This window comes from Toxotes jaculatrix, chromosome 6 (assembly GCF_017976425.1).
Source record: "Toxotes jaculatrix isolate fToxJac2 chromosome 6, fToxJac2.pri, whole genome shotgun sequence".
Taxonomy (NCBI): Eukaryota; Metazoa; Chordata; class Actinopteri; family Toxotidae; genus Toxotes; species Toxotes jaculatrix.
In genome coordinates, this window is record NC_054399.1 from 7,679,940 (window position 1) to 7,706,035 (window position 26,096).

General features: G+C 42.6%; 1 protein-coding gene across 1 annotated transcript in view; it reads left to right on the forward strand.

Annotated features, from left to right (window-relative positions):
- Window positions 1–26,096, forward strand: part of sema6bb (sema domain, transmembrane domain (TM), and cytoplasmic domain, (semaphorin) 6Bb) — a 114,158-nt gene that overhangs the window by 29,678 nt on the left and 58,384 nt on the right. Inside the window, exon 2 of the mRNA XM_041041047.1 lies at window positions 24,976–25,101. Coding sequence (XP_040896981.1) covers window positions 24,993–25,101 — 109 coding nt within the window. The 5' untranslated portion in view covers window positions 24,976–24,992. The remainder of the gene's footprint in view (window positions 1–24,975; window positions 25,102–26,096) is intronic.

Here is a 26,096-nt window from a genome sequence, read left to right on the forward strand (position 1 = left end):
TTGTATAATTATGTATGAAATTCACTTTTAAAAAAGTAATTGCTAACTTTCTAGATTTAAAAGAAATTACCAGAAGTAATTAGCCCATGTTTAATATGGAGTTTAAAATTTGTCAGCTTCACAGTGACCCTCCGCTCATGATCGACTGTTTCCTAGATGTCTAAATATAGACTCACACAAACAGACATCACCACTATAATCAGATGGGGATAATGTTTGATGGCCACCTCCCTGGTGCCAATAGATCCCTGTTTGTTATTCCTGCCCACTGTAATGTCATCATGTTTCTATAAAAGGGGATGAGATGAGAGAGTGATAGTGTAACTCTGTAGGCAAGCCTGACCACTGTTCCTAGTTTGCGCCAAATGAGAAGTTTAAAAGAGGGGGTGGGAGTGCGGGGTGCGTGTGCACAGCGGTGCAGTGTCGGGCAACAGAGAGTGAGAGAGAGAGGGAACACGGCTATATTTAGTCTGACCTGAGTGCCCATGTGTAGAGGAGGCCAGGCAGAGAGACAGGTGCAGTAGCTGTTCATTATGGAAGAACACAAGGGCCTCACAGTCAGAGGCTGATAATGGGGCCTCATCTGACAACTACCTATAGCCCTACCTCACCGCCTATATTTAGCTCCAATTTGAGACCAGTGGCTGGGGCTCAGAGTTGTGTATGTCTTTGTGTGAGTGCTAGTGTGCAAATGTGTACTGGGACTCCAGGAAAAACAGTAGGTGCGTGGGTGGGGATTGGACACTGGTGGAGCTGTCTCTGGGGGATGTGGCATCTGTTTGAAGACGACATACTGTGTTAGCAGTGTTTGCTCAGGCGACGCGGCCAATCATGGAGGTGTTTTTGACCTGCAGGGTAATGCGTCTCAGCATTACACGAATATGAGCCGCGGTGCAGTTTGTCATATCTTTGTAACATCTGCTGGTCTGTGCAAGTATGAACTACATGTGTCCTCTTTGTATTCGCAGCACGCACCTAACTCTCTACTGATGTTACACTTCAGTGATACTGTTTTACAGTCGGACAAATATCTAGAAGTTGACTTGGCTGACAGCAGAACAATTTAGCAGAAGTGTTTCAGTTTGTTTTACTCAGAATCCAAAAAAAAAAAAAAAAAATGTTCAGATAGGAATCCGCCAGTGACAAGGGATTGGAGAGCACTCTGTGTATGTATTTCTTTCCCGGCTTCTTCTGTATTTTCTGACCCACACAGCTTGTCTCTCAACACAAAACAAATATTGGCTGCCATGTATCAACTGGAGTCCATCATATCTCTGCATCCTCTGCTTGTCTGTCTGAGAGGACCCAGTACCCTGAGGGAGAGACTGAAAAAAACAGGAACTAGTCAGAGTTTCAGGACTGTTCAACCTTGGACTGCTGTCTGAGAAAATGCTGTGTCACCACACAGAACCTAATAAAAATGACATTGGTTTAACTTTCTAAAGTTAAAGTGGTGCATCTGCAAACTGTGTCTTTACTTTTGGCTTTGCAACTGTAACGGCAATTTCTTAAAGAAATTGTTTGTCGTTTTGCACAATATACATATGTATATAATGATATGAGAAGTTTGATACCACTTTCATGTCTGTACAGTTAATATGAAGCTAACGTGATCTGCCGGTTAGCCTGAATCTATCCAAATGTAACAAAATCAGCCTACTAGCACCTCTACAGCTCTCTAATTATAACTAATACTGTTTATTGTTTATTTAGTTTTTTGTTTTGTTCACACCAAAGAGTGAAAGTGACAAGTTTTGGTTTTACAGGGTGTTTGAGCTGCACCATCTCTTGGCCAGGTGCAATGACTTCCTGGAGGGTTGCGATGACCTTGAGGCAAACTCAGTGACATAGGTCAAGAAATACCAGGGCCAGGTTAGCTATTTCCCCCACTTCTAGAATTTATGCTAAGCCTAACAGTAACTTTTTACTGTACAGAAATTTGAGTGGTATCAATCTTCTCAACTAACTCTTGGCAAGAAAGAGCATGAACATATTTCAGAAAATATTGAATACTGATAATATTCTTCTAATTTTACCGTAGTGCCATTGTGTGTCTCATTGTCTGTCAGATGTGGACACTAATTTGCATTTTACTGGACTTAAAGTGTAATGAATAATACAAGATCAAACTGAAAGGTACATTAGCTGTTCATCTAAGGCTCACTGCTTCAATTGTGTCATTAAGACCAACTTGAATGGGAGTCAGTCAGGTTACAGGTTGGCATTAGAGTGTGAAAACAGAACGAGAGCACCGCTCACTATGGTAATCCATGGTAGGAAAGCAGATAGCCCCTGATAACTATGACACATTGGCTCTGGCATAATGAAATAATACCACCTGCTCCATTTGCAAACACCCCATAGAGCAGAAGGAGAGGGTAAATTCCAGCTTTGCTTCATTTTGATTTCACAGAAAAAAAAAAGTAGTGTTATTGCAGCAGAGGTTAGAAAATGAGTTTTTTTTTTTCACACACTCACTGGATTGATTTGTGCATCTTTATAGTCCTATTTTGTTGCCAAACAGCAAATGAGTCAGTTGGGAAAACAGCATGTCACAGGAGATACCATTTTATCTGGCCCTGCCTTTTGGCTGCAGATTGCAACAGACGAATAATGTTCCCTGTTTGATGTATATGGCAGTGCTCCGAAAACTTGTCTTCATGCTTGTGAGAGAGGAATTTGTTGGACTAGATTAGATTAAACTGCTGCACAAGTTGTGCTGTGTTTACTGTTGCTAAGTGAAGTTTCATAATTGAGGCACAGGGTTTACCGATGACCTTAAGTTGACTCAGAAATTGTCAGCTGGACCCTTCACCCTGGCCCCTTGGAGTCCGCCCTGGATCTCATGGGGAATGCACCATTTAAACCATTAGAGTGTAATTTGAGAGTAAGGGGCAGGCTGTATGGGTTGGTGGGTGGCTCTTGGTGTTGGGAGACAGTCAGTGACTCTTTATCTGTCTTCTATTTCAGTTCGGAAAGCCAAGGTCACTCGATGGGTTCGAGTGAACACACTTTGAGTTCTGGGTAAAGAGATCCAGAGTCAAAATTGATGGGGGGTTAGTAACAGGCCTCGGTTGAAGAGAGGGTGCAGGGAAGTGGGGGGGGGGGGGGGGGGGGGGGGGGGTAAGAGACATCAGGCAGTGAAGGAGACAAAAATAGCGAGAAGTAGGAGGCTGTGGAGGTGTTTGGGGATATGGAGGCTTGTTGAGGTCTAACCTGCCTGAGGCAAAGATAGAGATGGAACAGGGCCAGGATGATAGAGGGAAGAGGAGGTGTGTCTGTGAGAGTTTGTAATTTAATCTTTGGTTACTGAATTGAAAGTGGGAGTGCCTGGCAGTAAGGCCTGAGTGAGCAGAAAAAAAATATACAGAGTAAAATAAAATTGCTGCTAAAAAATGTGTAAAAGTGCAACTAGTTTGGTGTATGCGCCTTTTGAACACTTTTTTTGTCTTAAGTAACTTAGTTTGTGTGTGATTTGAGCTGAAGGTGTATGAATATGTATGAGTCAAGTATTTTTGAGTGTGCTTGCCTCCCATCACATTAGCTCATTCTGCTCCTAACATATTTTTTTTTTGTCTGAGAAAGGGAGCGAGGAGCTAAAAGACGAGATGGAGAAAGGGCTGCAGGCAAGAATGAATATGAGGGGGGAAAGAAATGACAAAAGGCTAGTGTGAACAGTAAAAGGAATAAGAGTTGGCACTGAAAGCTATGTGCAAATTCTCGAAGCATCTCACGAACTAATTTAATAATGTATTTTAGCTCGTTAAAATCATCCTGAAGTTGAGTTTTGCATTATAAAAACAGTTTTATAGGCTGTAGGAAAACAAGTAAATCCTATAATTTGTTTGTGGGCAGCCAAAGTATACTATTAGAATTGCCTTAAATTAGATAAATAGATACATCTGTGGGTTAACAGACATAAGAGAGCAATTAATAGAGCGGAGCTCTGGAGTTTATTCAGTCTGTGTGTGTCAGTGCATGTGTTTGTTTCTGTTTGTTTTATTGATTTAAAGGCCTCCAGTCCAGGCAATCAAGATTTTAAGCTTACCAGAGATTTCTTTATGCAACTCATTCCACACATGCTTATGTAAACACACACACAAACATATGTGTCCATAACCATGTGTCCCCAGCAGCACTGAAAAGCAGTGACTCAGGTTCTGTATCCAAAACATGATGTGCCGTCCCAGTTTCCTTGCCTCCAGCCTCAGCCAGCCACAGCCAGCACCTCACTGCCCATTTATCAATCGGCATTAGGCTGTGGTAGGTAGGCAGACAGGTCAATCCACCTCCAGATGGGCCCATATTAGAGACAGCCGCTTCATCCATCTGAGCCCAAACTACCCGCTCTTTGCCAGGAGTTCGCTCACTTGAGTTTAAGAACCCTCGACGGGCCCTGAAACGCTTTCTGAAAATTTCAGAAGTTAACACTCAACAGATGAAGTTTGGTGTAGATATACATGCAAGGATAAATAAATACATAAGCCTCTAACGCATTATTCCTTCTCAAATCGTACACATTTTTTCTATCATCAGCCTGTCTTTGTCGCCACCTCCTCTCTCTCTCTCTCTCTCTCTGTCCCTTTTTCTCTATTTTCTCTGAGCCCATAAAAGTTGGAGCACTTTAATAAGAAGATGAAAAGGGGGAGAGGAAGTGTGTGATGTGATGGAGATGAGAGAGATGATGAAATGGAGATAGATTGGATGTGGATGGGAGCCACAGGTGACAGGTCTCATCCTCTCCTCCCTCTTGCCCAAAATCTTTCTGTTTTTTTTTCTTATCCTCTTTTGCAAGTCCCACATCTCCACTCTGCTTCTCATTCCAGCCATTTTTCCTCCTCACTTTCTCTTTTTCTCACTTTCACTCCCTGCCTGCTGCTGTCTCGGTCTCCCCTCTCTTCTTCCCTTCATATATAGGACGTGCATGGTGTGGAGCAGCGCTTGGATAATTAGCAGTAGTTTATTAATTATGAATGAGAGCGGGTTCTGTGGGAGTCAGTGAGTGGGCCTCTCGCAGAGACTCATCAATTAAACAACAGAGTTTCCAGCCTTTTGATTAAAGATAAAGAGGAAATATGATGATCAATAGAGACCTGTTAGAGACTGGCAGAACAGATGAACAAAATTGCAAGGAAGGAAAGACAGAAAAAGACGGACAGACAGTGAAACGGATGAGGGAAGGAAGGAGAGACAGCCCTGCCAACGCGCAACAACCCCCCTCGGCTTTGAGGTTCTTGTGACAGCATTAAAAAGTGACTGGCTGGCTGGGAAATGTGGGATGTGTGTCTGAGAGACACTGGTGCGTGCGTCGGCGTGTGAACATTTCACGTGACACGGGCAGCACGGTGGGAAAGCCTTGCTATCAGTCTGCATCAATCGTTACTCTGCCCACACAGACCAATGCTTGGACCGGTGCCAAGGTGCCAGTGCCAAACCCCGCTGTCTGTTCTCGCCCTCTTTTTCCCTCTGCCTCCATCGCCTGACTGTCCTCTGCCTTCTCTCTTTTGTTCTCTCTCGCCTTCCTCCCCACGCTTTTCTCCTCTTTCCCGTCTGTTACTCCTCATCTTTTCTCACCTCCCGCCTCCCACCCCTCTGCCACTGCTTCTCGCTGCGGTCAGTTGTTCAACGCATCTCCCTCGTCAGCAGGGTCCCGTGTCTCATTTTTGTCCCCCGCAGAAGAGATTTAGAGGTCTAACCCACTTTTACCTTTTTTTTTTTTTTAATTTAATTTATTCAAGAGTGATTATACAAAAGGGTCAGATTTGGCAGCATGGCAGGAGTTGCATTTGAGTCTGAACCCTGTTGTTTCAGACAATCACCAGCAGGCATAGCCACCAGGACGCCCCCACACAACCAAGGGATTACACACACACACACACGCACACATACACACACACCCCACACACACATATCTACTGTCTCTGAACATATGGGCTTCTTGCACGGCCTCCCACATGTTCCCCAACTCAGCAGCCTTGAAGTTCAGGCCAACTGTGCAGTGAAAGGCCTGATGGACTGTCTGTACTGGTGCTGTTAATTGACGCCATGTCTGATTACACTTTTACAACATGCGAAGGACGTGTTGTTGCTAGGCTGCTGTCCAGTAAGTGGCTATAAAAAGTGGGTGGACGGTGCTGTCATGCTCATCACAAACACACGCACATGCGCATGCTCTCTCGTGCACACTCCCTGAGATTAAAATCTCACCGCCCATCCCTCCATCCAGGTGAAGCATGAAAGGAAATTAGCTCTCACCCATATTTCCAGTTCAATTACTTTCGCTTGCTTTTGAAATTGACTTTCAAGCGCACATCAACTGGGGCTGGTTGTAAAGATGTGTCAGACCAATCGGGTGAAGCAAGTAGTTTTGCTCTTACACTATAGTCTAATGTGAGTTTGACAATTTCACGGAAATGAAGATTTATAAGTCTGAAAGTTTATCCACCCTCTACCCCCAGGCTATCTCTCTCATCTAAAAGATGCATTCTGTAATAACTATCAATGGCACCTGTAGACAACAGACAAAAAAAATGTTGTGAAGCAAACAGTGAGATACATTTATCTCTTGAAATATATATTTTTTTCCTTAAAGGTCTACATTCAACCATGAATTTTACCTCTTAAATATCCTTGTATCTGTGATAAGACTTCTGCTGGAACAAAGCGTTGTAGGTCATATTGTACGTTTTTTGACATTTGTATCTATATTGTCCCTGTATGCTCTGTCCATTATATTCTTCCTGGTGTTTTCCTCTGTCCAGTATGAGGAGGCTGTCTGACTGGGAAGATGCCTGTGGAGCTGTTACACCAAGTCCAAATGCATTTTCTTGAATAGTAAACTATTTCACTCATCTGCTCCCCGTCTACTCATCAGTGTCACTTAAAATCAGAGAAAGTTAGAACTGGAACAGAAAATCGGCCTGTCTCTTCATCTTGTTTCTCTTTCACCATCTTTGATCACTATAAACAGCATCTGGTGCTTTTGGTTTAACCAGATCCCCTCCCACTTACAGGAAGACCAGCTAATAGAAAATGCATCCCAGCATCTGGACAGCTCTACACTTTCAGCAGCAACTGCATATTAACACCACTGGAAGCTAAAACCAAACATGTCTTGGTATCAAGTAAACACATATTTTGTGCGTTTTGAGGTTCCAAGTGCATCTTCTGCCCTTGCTGCCCCCCCCTTCCCCCAAAGGCTGCATCTCTGTTCTCTTGGCATCCTCTTGTGCAGCAACTCGCCAGGTTACATAGCATTACCCTCATTACCCAAACCCCCCTTCAAAGCAGTTCACTCATCATGGCTTGAGGATGAGGGAGGCAGCCTTCCTGGCCTCTTTGGGGAACTGAAACTCAACTCGACAAGTCAACTCGCCACTGCAGCAAGGAGCAGCTTCAGAAGTTTAGTTGTGGGTGGTTATGGATCTTAATAATTTTAGTATTTTTGCGTCTTCGCAGGTGCACAGTTTTTGTTCACTCCACTGAACTCTGCTCCTTTTATAGACAGCAAGAATCTAAAAAGCAAAGCACTCTGAGTTTTTTTTGTGCCTTAAGAGAAAGGCTGTGTTTGTTTTCACAGACACACTCAGGCAAGTTTTAATTCAGAATGAGAGCTCTCAACTTTTTTGCGTGTGGGAAGTTTGCTATCATTAGGCACTACAGTACTTGATGACTTGATGCATTTGCAGGGAAACATGGCCAGAGGCATCAGCATGTGTGGACTGCCCAGACAATGCATTGTAAGAGAAAAAGAGCTCAAGAGAGCTCAATATTCTGTTTTGACTTATTCTGTTTTTACTTCTTCCTTGAATAACAAGAAACATTTAAACTGGGTTTTGTGTAGAAGAGAAGATGTTGCTGATGTGTTTTTTTCTCTACAGCTTGTTTTTTTCCTTACTTATTGCACTTTTGTGATTTAGCAATACATATAAAGGTTGATAAACTGTGACTAATGATGGTGTAAACTTTATTCTGTAAAACAAAAATGTAGAAAAATGACCTGAGGATAACTCTAAATTTACCACAAAATAAAAACCCAGTCAAACCAGCATTCAAAAATGTGAATTGGGCAAAAAAGCTTTGGTGAAGTTTGACAAACAAGTTTGTGCCACTGACCAATAGTAAATGTTCTTGACTATGTTGACCTTTGAGGGAGAGACAGAAAACTATCGGAACATTAACTTATTTGCTTGCATGACCCAGGTTTATTTAGCCACCCGTGTTGGAATAAAACTGCTTGGCTAGAGAAAGAAACATGGAGAGATACAGCAACTATTGATAGCATGCACCAGGATTGCTAATGTGGTAGCAGTTTGCTCGCCAGTCACAGTAGTTCATCAAGTAGCCCTGCCCTACGTCACCAAACCTCTAGCACCATATATTCCACAAAGGCAAGGCCTTAATCCCTCCATAGAAGGTGGCAAATATGCCTGCATGTGTTCAAAGAGATTGAGATACACACACAAACACACACACACATGTTGATTCCCATATTCACTGAGACTCTGCCAGAGTCAATGTCTTGTTGCCATAGCGCCCGTTGGCATTGAGGGACGCAGCAAGGCTTGACTGTCGAAGCAGGGAGAGCAAGAGCAAGACATAAAGAGGAGGAAACACACACAGGAAAGAAATGAGTGAGAGCACAGCGAGAGGTGGGTGTTTAGGTTAATGAACATCATATAACTGGATGTTTGGTAATTCAAACCTCGTTGCTACTTCCTTCATCTCTTTGCCCCTTTTCCTCATCTCTCTGACAGATTTCCCACAGCATGACTCATTCTGATTAGCACTGGGCAGCCATTTCAAAGCTCACAGCGGCTACAACATATAGCCTAAACCAGAGTCCTCTCCTTTCCTGTGCTCTGTGGGCAGAAGTCTGCAACATGAGATGATAGAGAGAGAGAAGAGAGAGCAAAATGAACCAGCCATTATGGCCTCAGACTCATAAAGCCGGCGGTCTAATTCAGAAGCACACAAATTGATGAACTGTGTCTGTCCTTTTGCAACGGTCTTTAAATTCCATTTAATGCCACTGTAACAGCTAATCATTTGTGTGTTTCTTTGTGGTTTGTGTGAGTTAGAGTCTGTGTGTGATTTTAAACAACAACAGCACCTCCTGATAAGGGATGTGGGAAAAACAGGTTTAAAAGGAGTGTTATTCAGCCAGCACTCAGGATGAGTAAAGATGGAGGCTCAGGGTGTGATGGCTGTCCTTATCTTGTCATGAGCCAAACTGTTTCAGCGAGAGCACGGCATTACCACACTGCCTTTCCACTATCTTTCCATTTGTCTCCAGCCGTTCCAATCCGACCCTCTATTTTTGTTTTTATCTCCCTGTGTCATCTCGCTCTGGCTCTAAAATTCATTTATGTGCTCCTTCTCTCTCTCACCTCTCTCTCTCTCTCTCTCTCTCTCTCTCTCTCTCCTTCTTCGTTCTCTCTATTTACTTCTTTTTACCTTTCTCCCCATCCTCACCTCTAGATGGATATCAATTCTCTCTCTTTTTCTTTTTTTTTCACTTTTCAATGAGGGTTTCCAGGCTTGACAGTTGTCCTTTAGCTGCACGTGATGTTTCTACGGCCATGTTGGCTGCAGATGGAGAATGTTTGGCTGAGTAGGACTTGAGTCCTGATGATTGAGATGTTATCAATATTTATTATAATAAATGTACAATAAATGTAGGTTAATTATGACTAAACTTACAAAATTAACACACAAACGTTGTTATAAAACAGAACAATATTTAAAGTGTGGGTAACTCGTCCAGGTTTGGCATCCAAATGTTTGTGCCAGAAGTTATTTGCAAGTATCAAGAAACTTTATTTAAATCCATAGCAGAGGCAAGGTGGGCCTTTATCAAACTGTTATGTCAGTGCTGGTATTAAATAATAACATGGCTTCATGCTCAAAGGCTGGATTTCTTTGTTAGTAGGAAAACCAAGCCTGACATTAGAAAGGCAATATTGAACAGTAGTGTTTCTCACATGGTCACAAAGAGCAGGGAGCACGGGGGAGGGATACACAAAAAGAGAGAGAGAGAGAGAGAGAGAGAGAGAGAGAGAGAGAGAGAGAGAGAGAGAGAGGGAGAGAGAGAGCTGGGGCCCAACAAAGTGGCCTCAGGGCATCTGTGCAGCAATGAAACCCTGGAGATCTGTCAATAAACAGGCAAGTTGTTGTTGCGGGATCAATCCAGGCCCGGAGCATTGCTTCACTTTTAATTGCCCTGTGCACTGACAGTACAGCACATGCACCCTACTTTCACATGTGCCAAAATCTTTACAGTACTTCTCACATGTGTTCACAATGTTTTCTGCTGTACGGGACATGTTTTCATTTTCAGGCAGCCAGTGTTATGTGTTGCAGGAGGAACCATTAAAACCACACATTATAGTTTTACTGTACTTTTTTTTTGTAAAGTTTTACTTGAAAAGAATCCATTCCTAACTGGGCAGCTGTGACTTTGTACTTTTTTTTTTTCATTTTGCTGCAGATGGCCAGTGGTAGAAAGCATGGTGAAACATCAAGGCATGTTCAGCACGGTGACACATTAAACAGTTTAAAAGCAGATCAATTATCAACCAACTAACATGTAAATCTTAAATGTCGCCTTATGGAGCTTATGTTTGGGCGGGAACATGAACATGTGCTGCACAGATTAGCCGATCATCAGCTGCTGCCTCCCTGCTGTTCACTGACCAGCTGAAAATGAACTCATACATTATTCATTTTAAGCTAATTCATGGATTCCTTGCTGCCATGATCACTCCTGTATATTATATGTATCAGGCATTTTCAATCATATACTGTGTGCGTGTGTTGTCATGTGTGCAGCTAACACTGAACAACAATGTGATGACTTGGCTCCATTCACTCATTTCCCACAGGGTGGTTTTGTTTTTTGCCCAGTTTGAGATGGTTATCTGAGTGGGCAGGAAAGCTGCTTGAACGGAGCCATTAAAAATCAAATTTAACTGTATTTTTTCCTCAGTAAAAAACTATGACAAGAATGTGTCAATCCCAATCACACAGTGAGTGCTTGAGTTTCTATACTAGTCCAGCATACAGTCAGACATTGTGAGAAGAGGCGGTGACACTAGTTTCTCCACTGACAGTGGCCACCACAGTCCCGAAAACAAGGCACCCTGAGGCCATGTTGTGTTTTTGATGAGTTTGTTACTGTACTACAGCTTTCGTTGTGTCCACCTACACACACTGCATGCATGCATGTTTACATTCGCTCAGGGCTGTTCAAATGTAGGAAACTTCAGCAGAAGTATACCAAACTGGTCTTAAGAAAAGTGGGTACATGCAAATTGACTCGTCACAAAACAGCTCCTGGAACTCACTGAACATCACAGATTGAGGATATGCAACTCTGTAAGAGTATCCAGAGGAGGGAATTTTCTTTTCGCGCACAATTGGACGACAATTCCCTAAAGCATACCCCTTCTCTTATATTTTTTGGGGTAAACTAAAATTCCAGAGTATTCGTCAGTATATTCCCACACATTAAGAGCGCTGGAAGAAAATGTCTGGTGAAACCAAGCTGGGCAATTTTCCTCGACGCCTTGCTGTTTGTCCTCTTCTCAGTGTTTTTAAATGGCAGCCTCTGTCAACAGCCACAGCAGGGGGATTAGTCTCCTGTCTGTTTGGCTCCGCAGTGTTATACCCTGTTGCTCAAAAGCCCGGAGAAAGACCAATCAGTGAACGAGCCACTTACCCTGTTATTCCGAGAACAAAATAATGTCTGTAGCTACCAATCTGCCAGAGTGGAAGGAGCACAAAGAATCTGTGTACCAGACTGGTGCTTTAATGGGGAGATGAGAGAGAGGGCTGATGGAGCTGTGTGTTGGATTCTTGTTTTTGTTATGTGGGATTTAAAAGGCCCAGATGAGCAGTTTCATTCCTCTCCACTGACTTCATGACAGGTAACACAGAGAGAGAATAGCTCTACCATACAGCTTTTCAACCGCGCATAGACTTGAGCATGTACGATGTTCCAACCTTCTTAATCAATACTACGAATGTCCTGCGTTCCTCACCTGAGCGACTCCTCTGTAAGCACTTTTCTCGTGTTAGTTCTGTGTCCAGCAACTGGGAGTTTACCTAGGTATTTCTCTGCACTCATTGTTTCGCCTCTGGTTTTATTGAATTAACTTCACAATCAGAGCAGGGGCCATTGACTTCCAAGGGAAATGGCTTTTATTGATTTGATCCGCACCATGAGATGGCAGGTACTAAATGACAACGTTGAACATCCCAGCGATCGTAGACTGGCGAGGAGGCTCGAGCTTGAGCCTGTGTTATGCAAATAGGAATGGATGCTACAGGCTGACTGAGCAGAGAAAAGCCCCATTGAGATGTTATCTGTGAAGTGTGTCATGTGAATGCATTTATTTTTAAGTGCGGCTCGACGGATGGAGGCCAAGTCTGAGAGCCTTGTGGGGTAAAATAAAGAAAAGATGCTGTCAACCATGGCACGTCTTCTTTGACCGCCTGCCTGGGTCATTTAGGTCAAGGAAGCAACATCTCTTTTAATTTATGTCTCAGCCTTGCACCATTGTTTAATAAAGCTAAAGGGCCTCTTTTGTGCTTTTACTCTACATGTGGAGCTATTGAATGGACACGCTCTTCTCTCTAAATTAACTGCACTCACCACACTTCTTCATGTTCTCCTTCTCTGTCTAATTTTCCCTTTTCTGTCCCCCCTTTTGCTCTACTCCCTCATCATCTGTCTCACCATTGTTATCGCTGTCTGCACTGAGATGACCACCTCCCCTCACTCCCCCGCTTCATGACTTATAACTGTGTGCTTGGGTAGAAATCTCCTTAGGAACCATCTCTGCAAACACACAACTGCAACTGCTATATCTCTCTCCGCACAACTGTCTCTCCTCTTACCATCTTACTCGTCCTCCCTTCCTCTTTCTCTCTGCCCTTCAGCTTTCAGAGCTCACTCTTTAAAACTCATCCTGTGAAACTCATCCAGCATTCCACAGCCACCCACCCTGATTCAGTCACCATAACCAAATCCACTTTAACACAGGCACACGCAGATCCCAAAGCCTTAGAGCGGAGGGGTGAGGGAGAAGCAGAGGGTGACAGGAGGAGGGGAAAGAAGAGGGCAATAAAATGTCAGGCTGGTGGGTAAAAGTGAGCTATCTTCACTGAGCCCTTCTAAATAAACCATCCAGTCTTTAGTGTCTTAAATCCCATCAGTCTAACCCAGGGTGGAGATGCATTAAAATGTAAGAGCAAAAAGAAAGACATGATTTGCAGTGATGGGATGAGAGCTCGAGCAAGAACAGGAGGAGAAGGGGAGGAATGTGAGATAAATACAGTGAGGTAGAGGTGGGGAAACAGGGTTTGACACGAGCGAAGACAGATTGGAGAGAATAGATGCAGATAGAGGCAGAGAGACGAAGACACGGGGAGTGAGAGCAAGAAAGATAGAGACATATATGGCTGAGCTGGCAGCCTCCCTCGCTGATTAACATGCTCCTCAGACACGGTGAGAGGGATCAAACTTGCACACAGCCAGGCCTGGGAGTTATGCCTGCAATGCAATGGTAGTGCGTATATGTGTGTGTCTGTTTGTGTGTGTGTCTCTTTCTGTTTGTTTGTTTGTTTAGAGTTTGGATCTACTGCTCATCACACACGTAGGAATGTGTCTTTGTTCGCAGCTGCCTTGTGTGCACAGTTGTCAACTGGAGACAGACGTCTGTTGATTGACACCGCAGTGTGTGAGTGTGTTTGTGTGTGTGTGTGTGTCTCTGTGTGTGTGTCTGTCTACCACATGAGATGTGACATTCAAAGGAACAGGGAGAGATAAAGCAGAAAAGGGAACCCAGAGTTACTGTAGTGCGTGAACTTGTATTGAAAGTGATACAGGTGGAATTTATCTGACTAAATTGGATGAGCAGGTGGCTGATTTGTTGTGAGAGTGAGAAGATAGAGTGGGAAAGGAAATAGAAGGTGAGAGGAGATGGTGAAAAGAGGAAGGAAGGGTAGGGAGATGCATTTATGAGTATGTGCGCAAGCTTGCAGTCACATCTCGGGTGCATGTGTACGCGACCGTCAGTGTGAAATCGAAGGCTGGGGGACTTGCAGGTATGCTTTTCTATCTTTACCAGTGCCAGTCCTGCTCTGTCGGCCTTCCACTGGGAGAAGATACTGTGCCTCCCTGTCTCTGTCGGGAAAGAGAAAATTGCTTTTAGATACTGTTTATGATGGGGGTGTTCACAGTGGAGCGTTTGACAAGATGATTTTCCTGTGAAATTTGCCATTATAAATAAAATATCTGGACACAGCTGAGGGACGTGTTATTCCTGAATGGTATATAGCTTGTGGCTTATGGAGCAATTCTGCACAGTGAATTATTTCACCATCAACTTTGTTTTGATTGTGCCGAACTTGACAGTGGAAACCAAGCAGTGGCTTCATCTGGCAGAGCCTCATGCACTGTGCAGGGAGGGTAGATAGAGGAACAGAAGGTAAACACTATTAGCATACAGAGATGTCATTGTGAAGCCCAAAACGTATACAGACTTCCTTATTCCCCCTCTCTCTCTCTCTCTCTCTCTCTCTCTCTGTCCTCCTCTGCTGACGGCTCTTTTCTCCTCCAAAACAGAATCGCTTAGATAGACAATTTCAAACTGCCCTTTCACATACATTTTATTATTCAAACGTAACTGCGTGTTGTAGAATCTGACCTTGCAAATGCTTTGTTCAACCATTTTTTGCTGTGTTTAACAGACCAGGCCACTTTTTATCAAGGCCGCTCGTTGTTCCTCATGGCAGCCTGGCAGTGCTGCAATTTAAAGGAAGAGTTCGACGTTTTGGGAAATAAACTCATATGCTTTCCATGAGTTATATGAGAAGATCGGTACAGCTGTTAGCATAAAGACTGCAAACAGGGAGAAACAGCATCAGCTCTGCCTTCCAGCACCTCTAAAGCTCACTAATTAACATGTTATATCTTGTTTGTTTTATGGGGGTGGATCGTGTGCAGGACTATTTCTTGGCAGGGTGCAGTGACTTCCTGCAGCCTCCACTGGTTTCCTGTCAACCTCACGATGACAACAAGACTCCAGGAAGAAACAGCCAGCCAAGAAGCCAGGCTGGCTGCTTCCCCTTGTTTCCAGTGTCTAACTTAAGCTACTCCAGCTAACTGACCACTTTAAATGACAAGACTGATACACACATCTGCGAATAAGGAATCATACCTGCAGATATCAGATAGTTGTTCATTTGACATAAGCACCCACAATCTCAAATGTTTTTCGTCCATCGGCCAAGCAAGTAGACAATATTATATTACTACGCTTTCTGCTCAAAGTACATTACAGTGTTTTCCCATTAGGGCTCATTACTTTCAGTTATTGTTATTATTATTTTTTTTGTTTTGTTTTTTCATGAAAAATGGTTGAAAATTAGATTACAACCATCAGGGTGAAAAATGCTCTACAGTTGAATCATTTATTATTTTTATTTACTCAGTAAGAAAGTCTCATAATCAGCAGGTCATTTGCATCCACCAACTATTTTTCTCAATATTTTTTATTACCAAGAGCAAACGAGCAGTACAGTGTACAGAGTCTGTTTTCATTTTTTAATGCCCTCCTCTTTCCCCTAAATGTTCTATTTTTGCCCGCCGCTGGGCCTCGTGCCCCCACTGATAGTCACTTGTTGCCATTACAATAAATCCACCTCTCCCCTTGATTCACAAGCAAAAAGGGCAAACAGTCTCTGGATGGGAACATATTGGCCTATTGAGTTACTCCTGGGTATTTATGCAAGATAATACATGTCCTTGGGGGAATTTTAGCCAAATAATCACATCAAGAGGGGTTCTGTCATGCTGTGGAACCTGTTACTGCCATTAGCAAGGTTTCTGTATTATTTATACCCATGCTAGAGATTATCGCCTTGTGTGTTTTCCTTTACTGGCTTTATGGAGCCTCCAGCTAGTGATGGATGGAGTTGCTTTTAGCCTCCTGTCAGTCTCGGGTTGTGTTTTCTTTTCATTTTTACTGCAGTGTAGCCGGGTTCCTCCTACATGGATGGTTTGAGTGTGATTTATGACTCTGGTCCCTGATCCCTGCCCTGCTAATGATGGTTGTAAACTAGTGGGAAGGCAAAGGTCAGGCCTATCTTCGTTGTTGTGATGTGACATGATGTTTCTCCTTGTCTTATGTGTCACTTTTTTGATGATTGAGATCATAGTCAGAACTGTTCGGAGAGAGAGAGGTATGTGGAAGCTGAAAAGATGAAAGAAGTGAGGAGAAGTAACATGGAGGGAACAAAAATAAAAAATATTCGCAGTAAGGAGAATAAAAGATTTATCTTGCTGCTTCTTCTCAGAGAGTCCTGAAACACAAACCTATAATTAACCTGCAGACTCATGCAGATGTTGCCAGACTGTGCTGCAAAATCTTTGTTCTACTCGTTTGAGATTGTGACTCAGTCTCCCGGTGTCTCCGCAGCTGTAATTTTGCGGACTATGAAGGTTAATGACACTGACACAACTCCGGGGAGAGCTCCAGTAATACGCAAAGATATCCATTCATCAACAATAAGCTATTACAGGTATTACATTACTGCTCTGTCATCCAGTGCTCTTTAGTCAGGCCACCTCTCGCCCGTTAATGGGAGCATATCCACTGCAGAGAGAAATAGACAGAGATTATCTTATTCCAGCTCCAACCTTTAAATCCCTTGAAATTATATATCCATTAGACACATGGTGCTGTGCAAAAAAAGATACCGTACTAACTGATGTAACTGGCCCCACTATCAGGGAGCAGAGACAGTGAGCAGGTTCTCATGGTTCTGATTCTGATAAAAGAGGAGTGTTATAGAAATGTTTTGTCTTACTGGACATGCTGCACATAAATCCATGGTGCTTCTCAGCGCATGGGAAAAACAGTGCTCGGTGCCAAAAGGTCACTCTTCACTTTTCATATGCACTCTCCCCCCCTGCTTTTGCTCCCTCAACCTTTTCTCTTTCACTCCCTCTCTCCCTCTTTAAATATGTGCAATGTTGTTGCGGCTTCAAGAGTTCATGGCAATGCAAATATCAAGTAAACAGACCTTAGGTCACTCAAGTCCCAGGCAAAGGGAAGAAATCTTTTGTGCATTTTGCTCCAGTGGAGGGAATTCCTGCATTGTTTTTGCATTAGGCCTGAGAAAGATGGAGGGGGAAGACTGTGGCTTGGCTTAAGTGAAGGCACAATACCCAGAGGAGATGTGTGTGTGTTTGTTGCTTTGTTGTGTACATGTGTATGTAGAGTATATGGTGTATGTGTTTATGCATATATGCATCAGTATCAATAGTCAGTGAGGAGGTTAACTGTCTGGGATCAGCAGGGCAGATCTGAAGTGGTTTTCAGGAAAGCAAAGAAAAGATTCAGAGAACATTTTATTCCAGCGTAGATGCAATGCACAACAAACAGCAAGAACAATCAGATATAGTTTAAAACACAAACACAATAAAACTAATCAAATGCTCTCAGGAAAACAAATGTTTTCGCTTTGCTTTTTAACAATGTTAAAGTCTGAACATATCTGATTAAATCTGTGTATCTCAGCAGCTAGGACCATTAAAAAAACCCTGCTTTGTCAACTCTTGATTTTATCCTTAGAACAACCGGAGAGGGTCTGTGCCAAATGATGTACAGTAGGAAGGTCTGATAGCTGTACAAATGGAATAATCTGGTCAGTAAGCTCCTGTGGAGCAAGGCCTTAAAGACAGGAAGTGTAAAAGAAAAAACAACCGGCCCAGTATCCCTAAAAACTGTGTTCATATTGGAGAATTTCACACCTTAAAATGTAAATCCAGTGCTAACATTACTGTCAAGGCAAGAAGTAGTGCGCCCTTTGTGTAGGAGGGCTGTAAGTAAAGGTGTGGAGGACAGGGTGGTGGATGGATTTGATCTTCATGCAGAAGTCCAAACTTTGCATCCTGTCACAGACCTGCAATTTAGGCATTTTTATTAACCCACAACCATGGCAATTCCCCACCTATAACTGTTTGCCCAACCTTAACCATACTATAGTTTATTCGCCATAACCGCAAAATTTCCCTAACCGTAGCCACAGGTAAGGTAATAGTGATAAAAAGTTGGCAGTAACTCTGGGTTTTGAACAACTGTCCAAAATTAACTTGTTTTTCTAGCAAACCAATATGTTTCTCTGCATCTCTATGTACTATATTTTTAAGATATATTTAAAAAAAAACAAACAGTTTTTGTTTTAGTGGCAGTGTGGCTCTGGAACATAAGGCCATAATCAACAATAGCACCATGATTTACAACCTTTGTGGTCATGTACTTCCAGGGAGAAAAGGGCTAATGAGAACATGCTTCCTGCCGCAAAGGCTCAACACCAATAGCAACAATTTTGGTTTTGTCTTTCCTGAGTTGCAGGAAGTTTTGGCATAACCAGTTAATTATGTCTTTAATGTACTCAGCCATTGACTTTAAAGGGTTGTAGTCTCCAGGGGACAAGGATAGGTTCTGGGTAACAGTATGTCATCAACGTAATTGTAGTAATTTATCCTGTGTTTCTGGATTATGTGGCCTAGAAGCAACATGTGCAAGCTAAACTGCAATGGTCCAAGCATTGACCCCTGAGGGACTCCACTTTCCCACGCATAAAGAGATACAGAAAAATGTTACCCCGTTAGATAAGTTGTGAACCAGGCAAGTACTGAGCAGAGAGTCCTTCCCACTAGCCTACTCTTGGCTCAGCGTGGAGATAAATCTGGCAATGCTGAAGTACCATTGGCTCTGTGCTCTTCCTCTCTTCTGTGTCTTTTGTCTTTCTGTCTCTCTCATTCCGGACATTCTTTGGCTTCACTCTCTATATATCCGGTGTGACTCCCCCTCTCTATTTGAATGCCTCACTTGTCTCTCATTCACCTCTGTTTCTCTTCATCACTCCCTGTAGTGCATTCTTTTTGTCATTTTCTTTGTCCTGCCTTGTCCTCTCCACATTTTCCCACCTCAGTTTTTTATTGTCAGCTGTGGTCATTTCCATCTTTGCGTTAAATCCTCGCTGTTTATTGCATCTTATTCTTTATTCCCTTTCTTCTTCACATTCCTGCCACATACAGCATCTTACGTTATTGCTGACTGAGGGAGATCCAAGCAGGCTATCACCTGTCACTGATTCTGCACACTCCATAAAGCAGCCTATCCTATCTCCCTAAAATGACAATTAGGCCAATCTCTGGGAAATCTATGGGGTGTCTTTAAGTACACATAAAGAAAATGGACCAATCATAAAATCCTCTACTGCTTACTTAATATCCTTTCCCATGTACAGGCACAGTCTCGTGTACAGAATTCTGAAGGTCATCTCGGTGATGTGGAACAATAAAAGCAGGCGAAAGTGAAGCTCACCCTTGTGCCTGCAGCAAAGGAGTGTTTCTTTGAACATTAACTCCTCTTCAAAAGTTATTGAGTGTTTTAAGGATCAAGCCCAAAGTCTTTTGGTAGTTTGAGTGTGTTTCCCTTACAATAACAAAGGTTATTAGAGCTTGAAACACATCAGGTTGTTGTTGGCTCCCTTCCAGTATTATCTCTTTTTACACAGAATTATTGGAAACAGTGAACTGAACTGAATCAAAACAAGCTTCCTGTAGTACAATGTCATCTTCTACTTCTGCTAGAGCTTGTGCCATTACAATACTGAAGCAGGGGTTATTTATTTATTTATTTATTTTACATAACCACGGGTGTTTTTCCACTGAAAACATCTGTGTGGTGCAACTAGATTGATAAGAGCACTGAGAGTGAACCACAACAGTAAAGTTGTGGATCAGGAAACCAAAACAATGAGCTGAAAGATGTTAAAGTGCTCCACAGATGTGAAGGGGACTATTGAGTTGGCAGTAGTTGGAAGTAGATCTATTGTTAATACAAAAACACTGACTAGTGCAGCTTTAAAGAAATACCTGCAAATTATACAGGAAACATTTTTTGCTGAACAGAAAAACATAATTTGCCTTGTAAAATGATGATAAAAGGATTTGACTTAAAATAGACCAGGTTTCAATTCATTCTTCCTCTGTGCGGGTTTTTTGAAGCTGGGTGACCAGTGTGAAAAGGGATTATATCAGACTATTGCTTGACTACTTTATTTTACCAGAACTGATACCTCTGCATAATACTTGACAACCACTCTGTTTAATATTTTAATCACAAATACCCTCACCACCACCACTGTGTCCCCATTAATGCCGCTCCATTTCATTACCATTTTCCCTATATCTAGGACACGCATAATCTTGGTTTTCTTTCAACACACTGAGAACGTACACATCGACAAGACGGGAGCCAAGGGAGAGCAAGAGAGAAACCAAGGCGTAACGAGATGGTGAAAGGGAAAAGGTAGAGAGACTGGAGAGAAGAGAGAGTGAGAGCCATGGCAACCATAATAAGTCACAAAAGCAATTCAGAGCATATTAGCGGCTTCATTTGATGATGAGGTGTTCTGTTTGCATGCAAAGTATTCAAACCCTTGCAGCAGAGGGTCACTATCTCCGAATAACAAGCATCCAATTTCACATTGCAGGCATTCCTCACATCTTGGCCATCAAACCGTTTCCCCTTCCCTTTTAAGCCTCTGCTCTTTAGCCCGACTTTACTCTGTATCAGAACAGCATCAGTCCTCATTAGGGCTTTGCTAAAGGCACTAGACGTCATTGATTTGCTGGCGATTTGTTAGCTAAATTAGCTAAGTTGGCCACTGTGGTTCTGAGGTGGCATTGATGGAGTCCAGGGAGACATTGAACCCTCCACGCCCAACTCCCTCCACCTTTTCGGCAGCTAAATTATCTCTTAATGAATTTGTTTAGGAAATTACCTGCCTAAACACCCGTAATCAAATTGATCTGGGGCTGTGGAAAAGAACAAATCAGTCTGTGTAAATCCTGTTGAAACGAGTGGAGCGTGGTGGTGAGTTCAGGAGTCCCCTTTCATCAATAGTAAACAGAAGTATTACAGCTTAGACTGAAGTTTCACTTAACCAGCTATCAGATGCATTTTTTTCTCCACTGTTGTCACTCGCCATCTGTATTAACTTGGCACCCAAACAAGGTTGTTGGGATCCTGCCTGAAATAAAGCTCAATTCCTGAATATATTTGTCACAACACTGGAAACAATAGTCCCCGAGGTGAAAGAACTGACACAATAATTTCCCGCTGAAAATATAGACTTTAAAGTTTTTTGGATTTTTTTTCGATCCATGAAGCCAACACACTGTGTGCCAACTTCAATATGGCTTCACTGACATCAACTGCCATTTCAGTTTGGTACACGGGGTGCTCTGGGGTTAAATATTTTGGATTAGTGGCTCTTCCAAATGGCAAAATGTATATGTGTGCTCGCAGCGTGCCTCATTCAGTGATAATGGCATACTATGTACAGCTTGTGCCATGCAGCGAGGCTTCTGAATGGACTCGGCTGCAGCCATTTGTCATAATTACAGAGATGCTTTGCCTCCGAACAATTTGCGCGCCCACACGCACACACACAATACACACATACACACTCGCTTTAATACTTGTGTATCTACTTATTCTGCTGTCCCATGAAATTGTATAGCCCAGGGTGTCTAATTATACTAATCGAATGCGTACCGCCTGACATTTATTCATACAATATTAATAGCAGAAACAATAGAATCTCTGATTGGATATACTGACTTCCTGACTTCTCATCTTCTCTCTCTCTCTCTCTCTCTTTCTCTTGCTGTTTCTCACTTATCTCTCTCTCCATCTCTCTCTCTACCCCATGACCTCCTTTCTTCTCACTATGACTCTTTCCCCTTCACCTCCTGTAATTTTGCTTGTGGGTGTTTAGTAATTAGCATGCCTCCCACTTTTATTCCGATGTCAGCGCAGGGAATCTGAGAAATGTCCCATAAAGATTATGTGTCCTGATAAGGTTATGTCTGGGACTCCATTAAAGAGATGGGCTGCACAATGGCTGTTTGTATCCTTCGGGGTAGAGAGTGAGTGTGTGTGTGAGAGAGAGAGAGAGAGAGAGAGAGAGAGAGAGAGAGAGAAAGAATGACTGAACAAAGGAAGTAGGTTCCATATGCGTGCTATACTACACAGTACGTCAGCTTTCTCCATTGCTGCATTTTAGTTTACTTTTTTACTTTTTCATTTCATTTTTATTTAACATTTATATTACATTACTTACATTTTTTATATAACAAACAAGTTTACTTAATTATTGTATTTTACTAGCTGTTGACCCTCTGTATAGACATTTTTGGTCTTTCTTTTTGACTGGGGCTGTTTGTCATGGTCTGAGTTAGGTCCATGATTTATAAAGGAAGTCTTAAAGCAAGACTATGTAACTTTTTAAGGAAGGAGAAGCACATTTTTCTTCTTACACATAAAAAGTTGAACCCATAAACACACTCTTGCTCAATCCACTACACTCAGGAGATTTCCCACTTACTTGTTCTTATATGACCAATAGTTTATGGTCCTTTGTGTTAGCAAACTTTAGATATTTAGATATTGGTTTTTCATTGACATTACAGAGTCAGTACACTCAATCAATGATTCTTATTTACTAGTGCAACTGTTATACAAGCCTATGTTTCAGTATTTACTATTATCCCATGATGTTATCTCCCCTGAATGTGATTAGTGTTGCTACGGCATACAGCATGCAGTTCTATACAATAGTGGGCTTCATCTTTGTGGCAGCTTTTAGAGATGGCGGTTTTCTGTTTCAACATCACAGTGCCTCAGTGCTAATAAAGGAAAGTTTACCAAGTTTGGGTCGACCTTAAAAAAGACCTGTCTTCAAATCCATCCAACACTTTTATGCTCCTGAATGGTTGCAAATCCATACAGCCAGGTTCCAAAATCTTGTGGACAACCTTCCAGGAAGAGTAGAGGCTGTTATGGCAGCATATTAATGCATATAGTTTCAGCTATTACACATGCATATAATGTTCAGATGATGGTTTTGGATGTGTAGTGCATAAATATATAAGGTAAATTTATACAATACATTTAGCATTTTATATATATTATATATGCTTCATTTAACTTCTCATTTTTGTTGTAATATTCTTACTATTGCAATTGTTGTGATTGTTTTTTATTTCATTGTTTTACAACTGTTTTGATTTCATCATAATTCTTGTTTTACTGTAATATCTTAAGTTAGTATATGCAACAAAATGTAATCTTTGCCAGTGAAAATCTCTCAAGCCCACAAAGCAACTCAGATGATTTGAACTGAAGCGAAGATGACATAAAGAGTCAAAGAGAAAAAGAGTTTTGGACCTTTTCATTATGAAATAATTTGAGCTCATAATAATTGAAGCACCCCTCTGGCTGATCCAGTTTAGCATTCGCCAGCATTCAGTCAGTGCTATGTCCCGAACTTAGGGCTGAGTGATGCACTTTTGCGAATCAAACAGATCCCATCATCGCCCACTTTCAGTGTGCAGGGCACACAGTATAAGTGCAGTGCAGAGCACATGACAAATTGTGAGGAGCAGCAGTGTTGTCAGTTTCTGACTGACGGTTCAGGGGGTGCAGTATGTTTATTATTTTAATTAAAAGGCTGTTTTTGCTGATAATGTTGTTACTTTGACTATGATTGATACATTTATGTTAGTGGCATTCTTGAGGTGTTAACCCTGACATCCTCTGCCATTAGCAACCACCTATGTCATCCATGCCATAAGTCAGCCCTGGACAGGTGCATAGTGGATACCGCACTTTCAGCAAGGTGTTTGTTTTTGCATTGTTTCATGCGTTGTGCATCCGTGACCGCAGTAAAATGCTAAGACGTTTTGCATAAAGAAACCCAACCTTGAGTATTCAAATGAGAGATGTTGCAATTGTGCATGGCTGAAAGAAATATTTTGTGTTTGCAGCAGCAGGGATGGAAGGCCTCTCTACTTTGTTTTCAATTCAAATTATTCAATGTTGCATTCAGCTTTAAGGTTTTGGAAATTACAGTGTTTGTGAAATTTCTAGGAAAACACAACTCCTTGCCAAGCTTGTATAGAGAGGGAAAAATTAACAGATAATTATAGATGAATCAGACCTCAAGATAATGACAGCTCGTATAGAAGTGTGCCAATTCGACCACACACATGCCACAGCAGCAAAATCACACGAAGAGCATGCAGAGGTAGCGGCCTGCCCGTCATGCCTTCTGAGGTTTGTGGCTGAGGTCAACAGCAATTCTGAGAGCTTTTCTCCTACCAGGCAGAGTGCTGGAGTCATTTTCTAGATGGATTGTGATGGGTAACTTAATTTGGGTATCATTTGCATTTCCACATGAATCACATCCGAGACCTGCATGTGCCGTGGTACCACCCGATGAAAAATACCAACAGTTTAGCTCAGCCGTCAGAGAGGTGATTTGCGTCTCTGGCAAGCATTTAATTTAAGTAAACCACCACTTTGCTCCCTCTCTCAGTCTCCTTCATATCCTGGATAATGCTTGATGTCTGGAGCATTGTTGAGCCTTTCACTCAGTCTCTGCCTATACAGATTTTCCATTCATCTACAGACCGTATCTTGGCCTTCGTCATGCCCAAGATGTTGCCCCTGCTTCTTCTTTCTCATAGTTTTCAGATGTGTCATAGGTGGTGCAATGCTTGATGTGGTCATGTTGTGCCACAGTGATCTGATTGCATTCAGAGCTGACTGGACACTTCTCCCTGAGTGGGTGACTTAATCCATTGCTCTGAGCAGCTATTTATCTCCCCTCGCATCAGAGAGAAGAGATAGAGATGCTGTGGGAATGCAAAGATAGAGCTTTGCTTGTGAGAACCAGCCAGCCAGTTAGTTAGTTCGTCAGTCGGTGATTGAGCGAGTGAATGTTTCTCTGTCCGTGTATGTTTATGCTTGTCTCACTACCCTGCCTCGTTTAGCAAGCACTCACGCCATTTTCTCCTATTTCTGTCTTTATTTATTTCCACAGACTACAGTTCTGTTGCTATGGCGACCGTGGCCCCTCCCTCCTTCCTCCTGCTGTGTTGGCTCCTCCAAACGGCCAGCTCGGCTTTCCCTGAGGAACCGGGGCCCCTCAACTTCATCCCAACTGAAGGTATTGACCCCCTGACTTTTTTGCCCTCTTGCTGCCTATTCCCTTGCATGCTTCTCACTCAGGGCGTGATGTGTGAGGTGCCCTAACACGTAGGGTGTTGAATTGGCGGGAGGGCATGGAGGAGACTTAGGGTCATGGTGTGTGGGCTGTTGAGGCCAAACAGGCTCTCACACGAAGGGTGTTGACTGATGTCCAGGTCAGAAGGTGTGGGGTCACACTCAGGAATGAGAGCAGGGTGTAGGAAGGGACTCTCACACTCCTGACTTTCCCACACACCCATACACACACACAGACTCTCAAGAGACAGAGCTCCTTACACACTCAGACTTTGAGTCTCCATATCAGCTTGGCAGTCTCCAGTCCAGGCCAGACCTTGATTGATAGCGGATCAATAATATTGACTGATGGTTTCCCAGCTGAGTCCAGACCCTTCCTCACGTATCAATACCATACAGTTGAGTGTAGAGGTTGTCAGGTTTCCCAAGAGCTACACTGGAGCAACTGCTTTGGTTTACAGCAGGTATAAGGTATAGTGCAAAACACAAGCTCATCTGGATGGACAGACAAGACAAATAGAGGAAAGTGTGAAGGGGACAGGAAAGGAGAGGCAAACGACAAGGAGAGAAAAGAATGAATCACAATGGATCCCAGGACACAGGCATGTAGGTACTATAGAAAGGAATTAAAGGATAGAAATAAAGCAGAAGCAGACAAAACATAGAGGTGAATAAGAAAAGGAAACAGATGAATGGACTATAGGGTGGGATAAAAAAAAGTGATGACGACAGGACAGAGAGAGGATGAGAGGATATCAGATGAAAATACTGTCTCACTCACCTCAGTCAAGGTCAAAGAGAGATAGCTGGTTTTCTACCAGTAATCCATCTGATTTATATGTAACTGTTATTTCTGCTTCTCTCTTCACTTTTATATTTACACGGTGTCACGTCTGTGGGACGTGATAAAAAAGTAGCTGAACATGCTCCACCACTTTT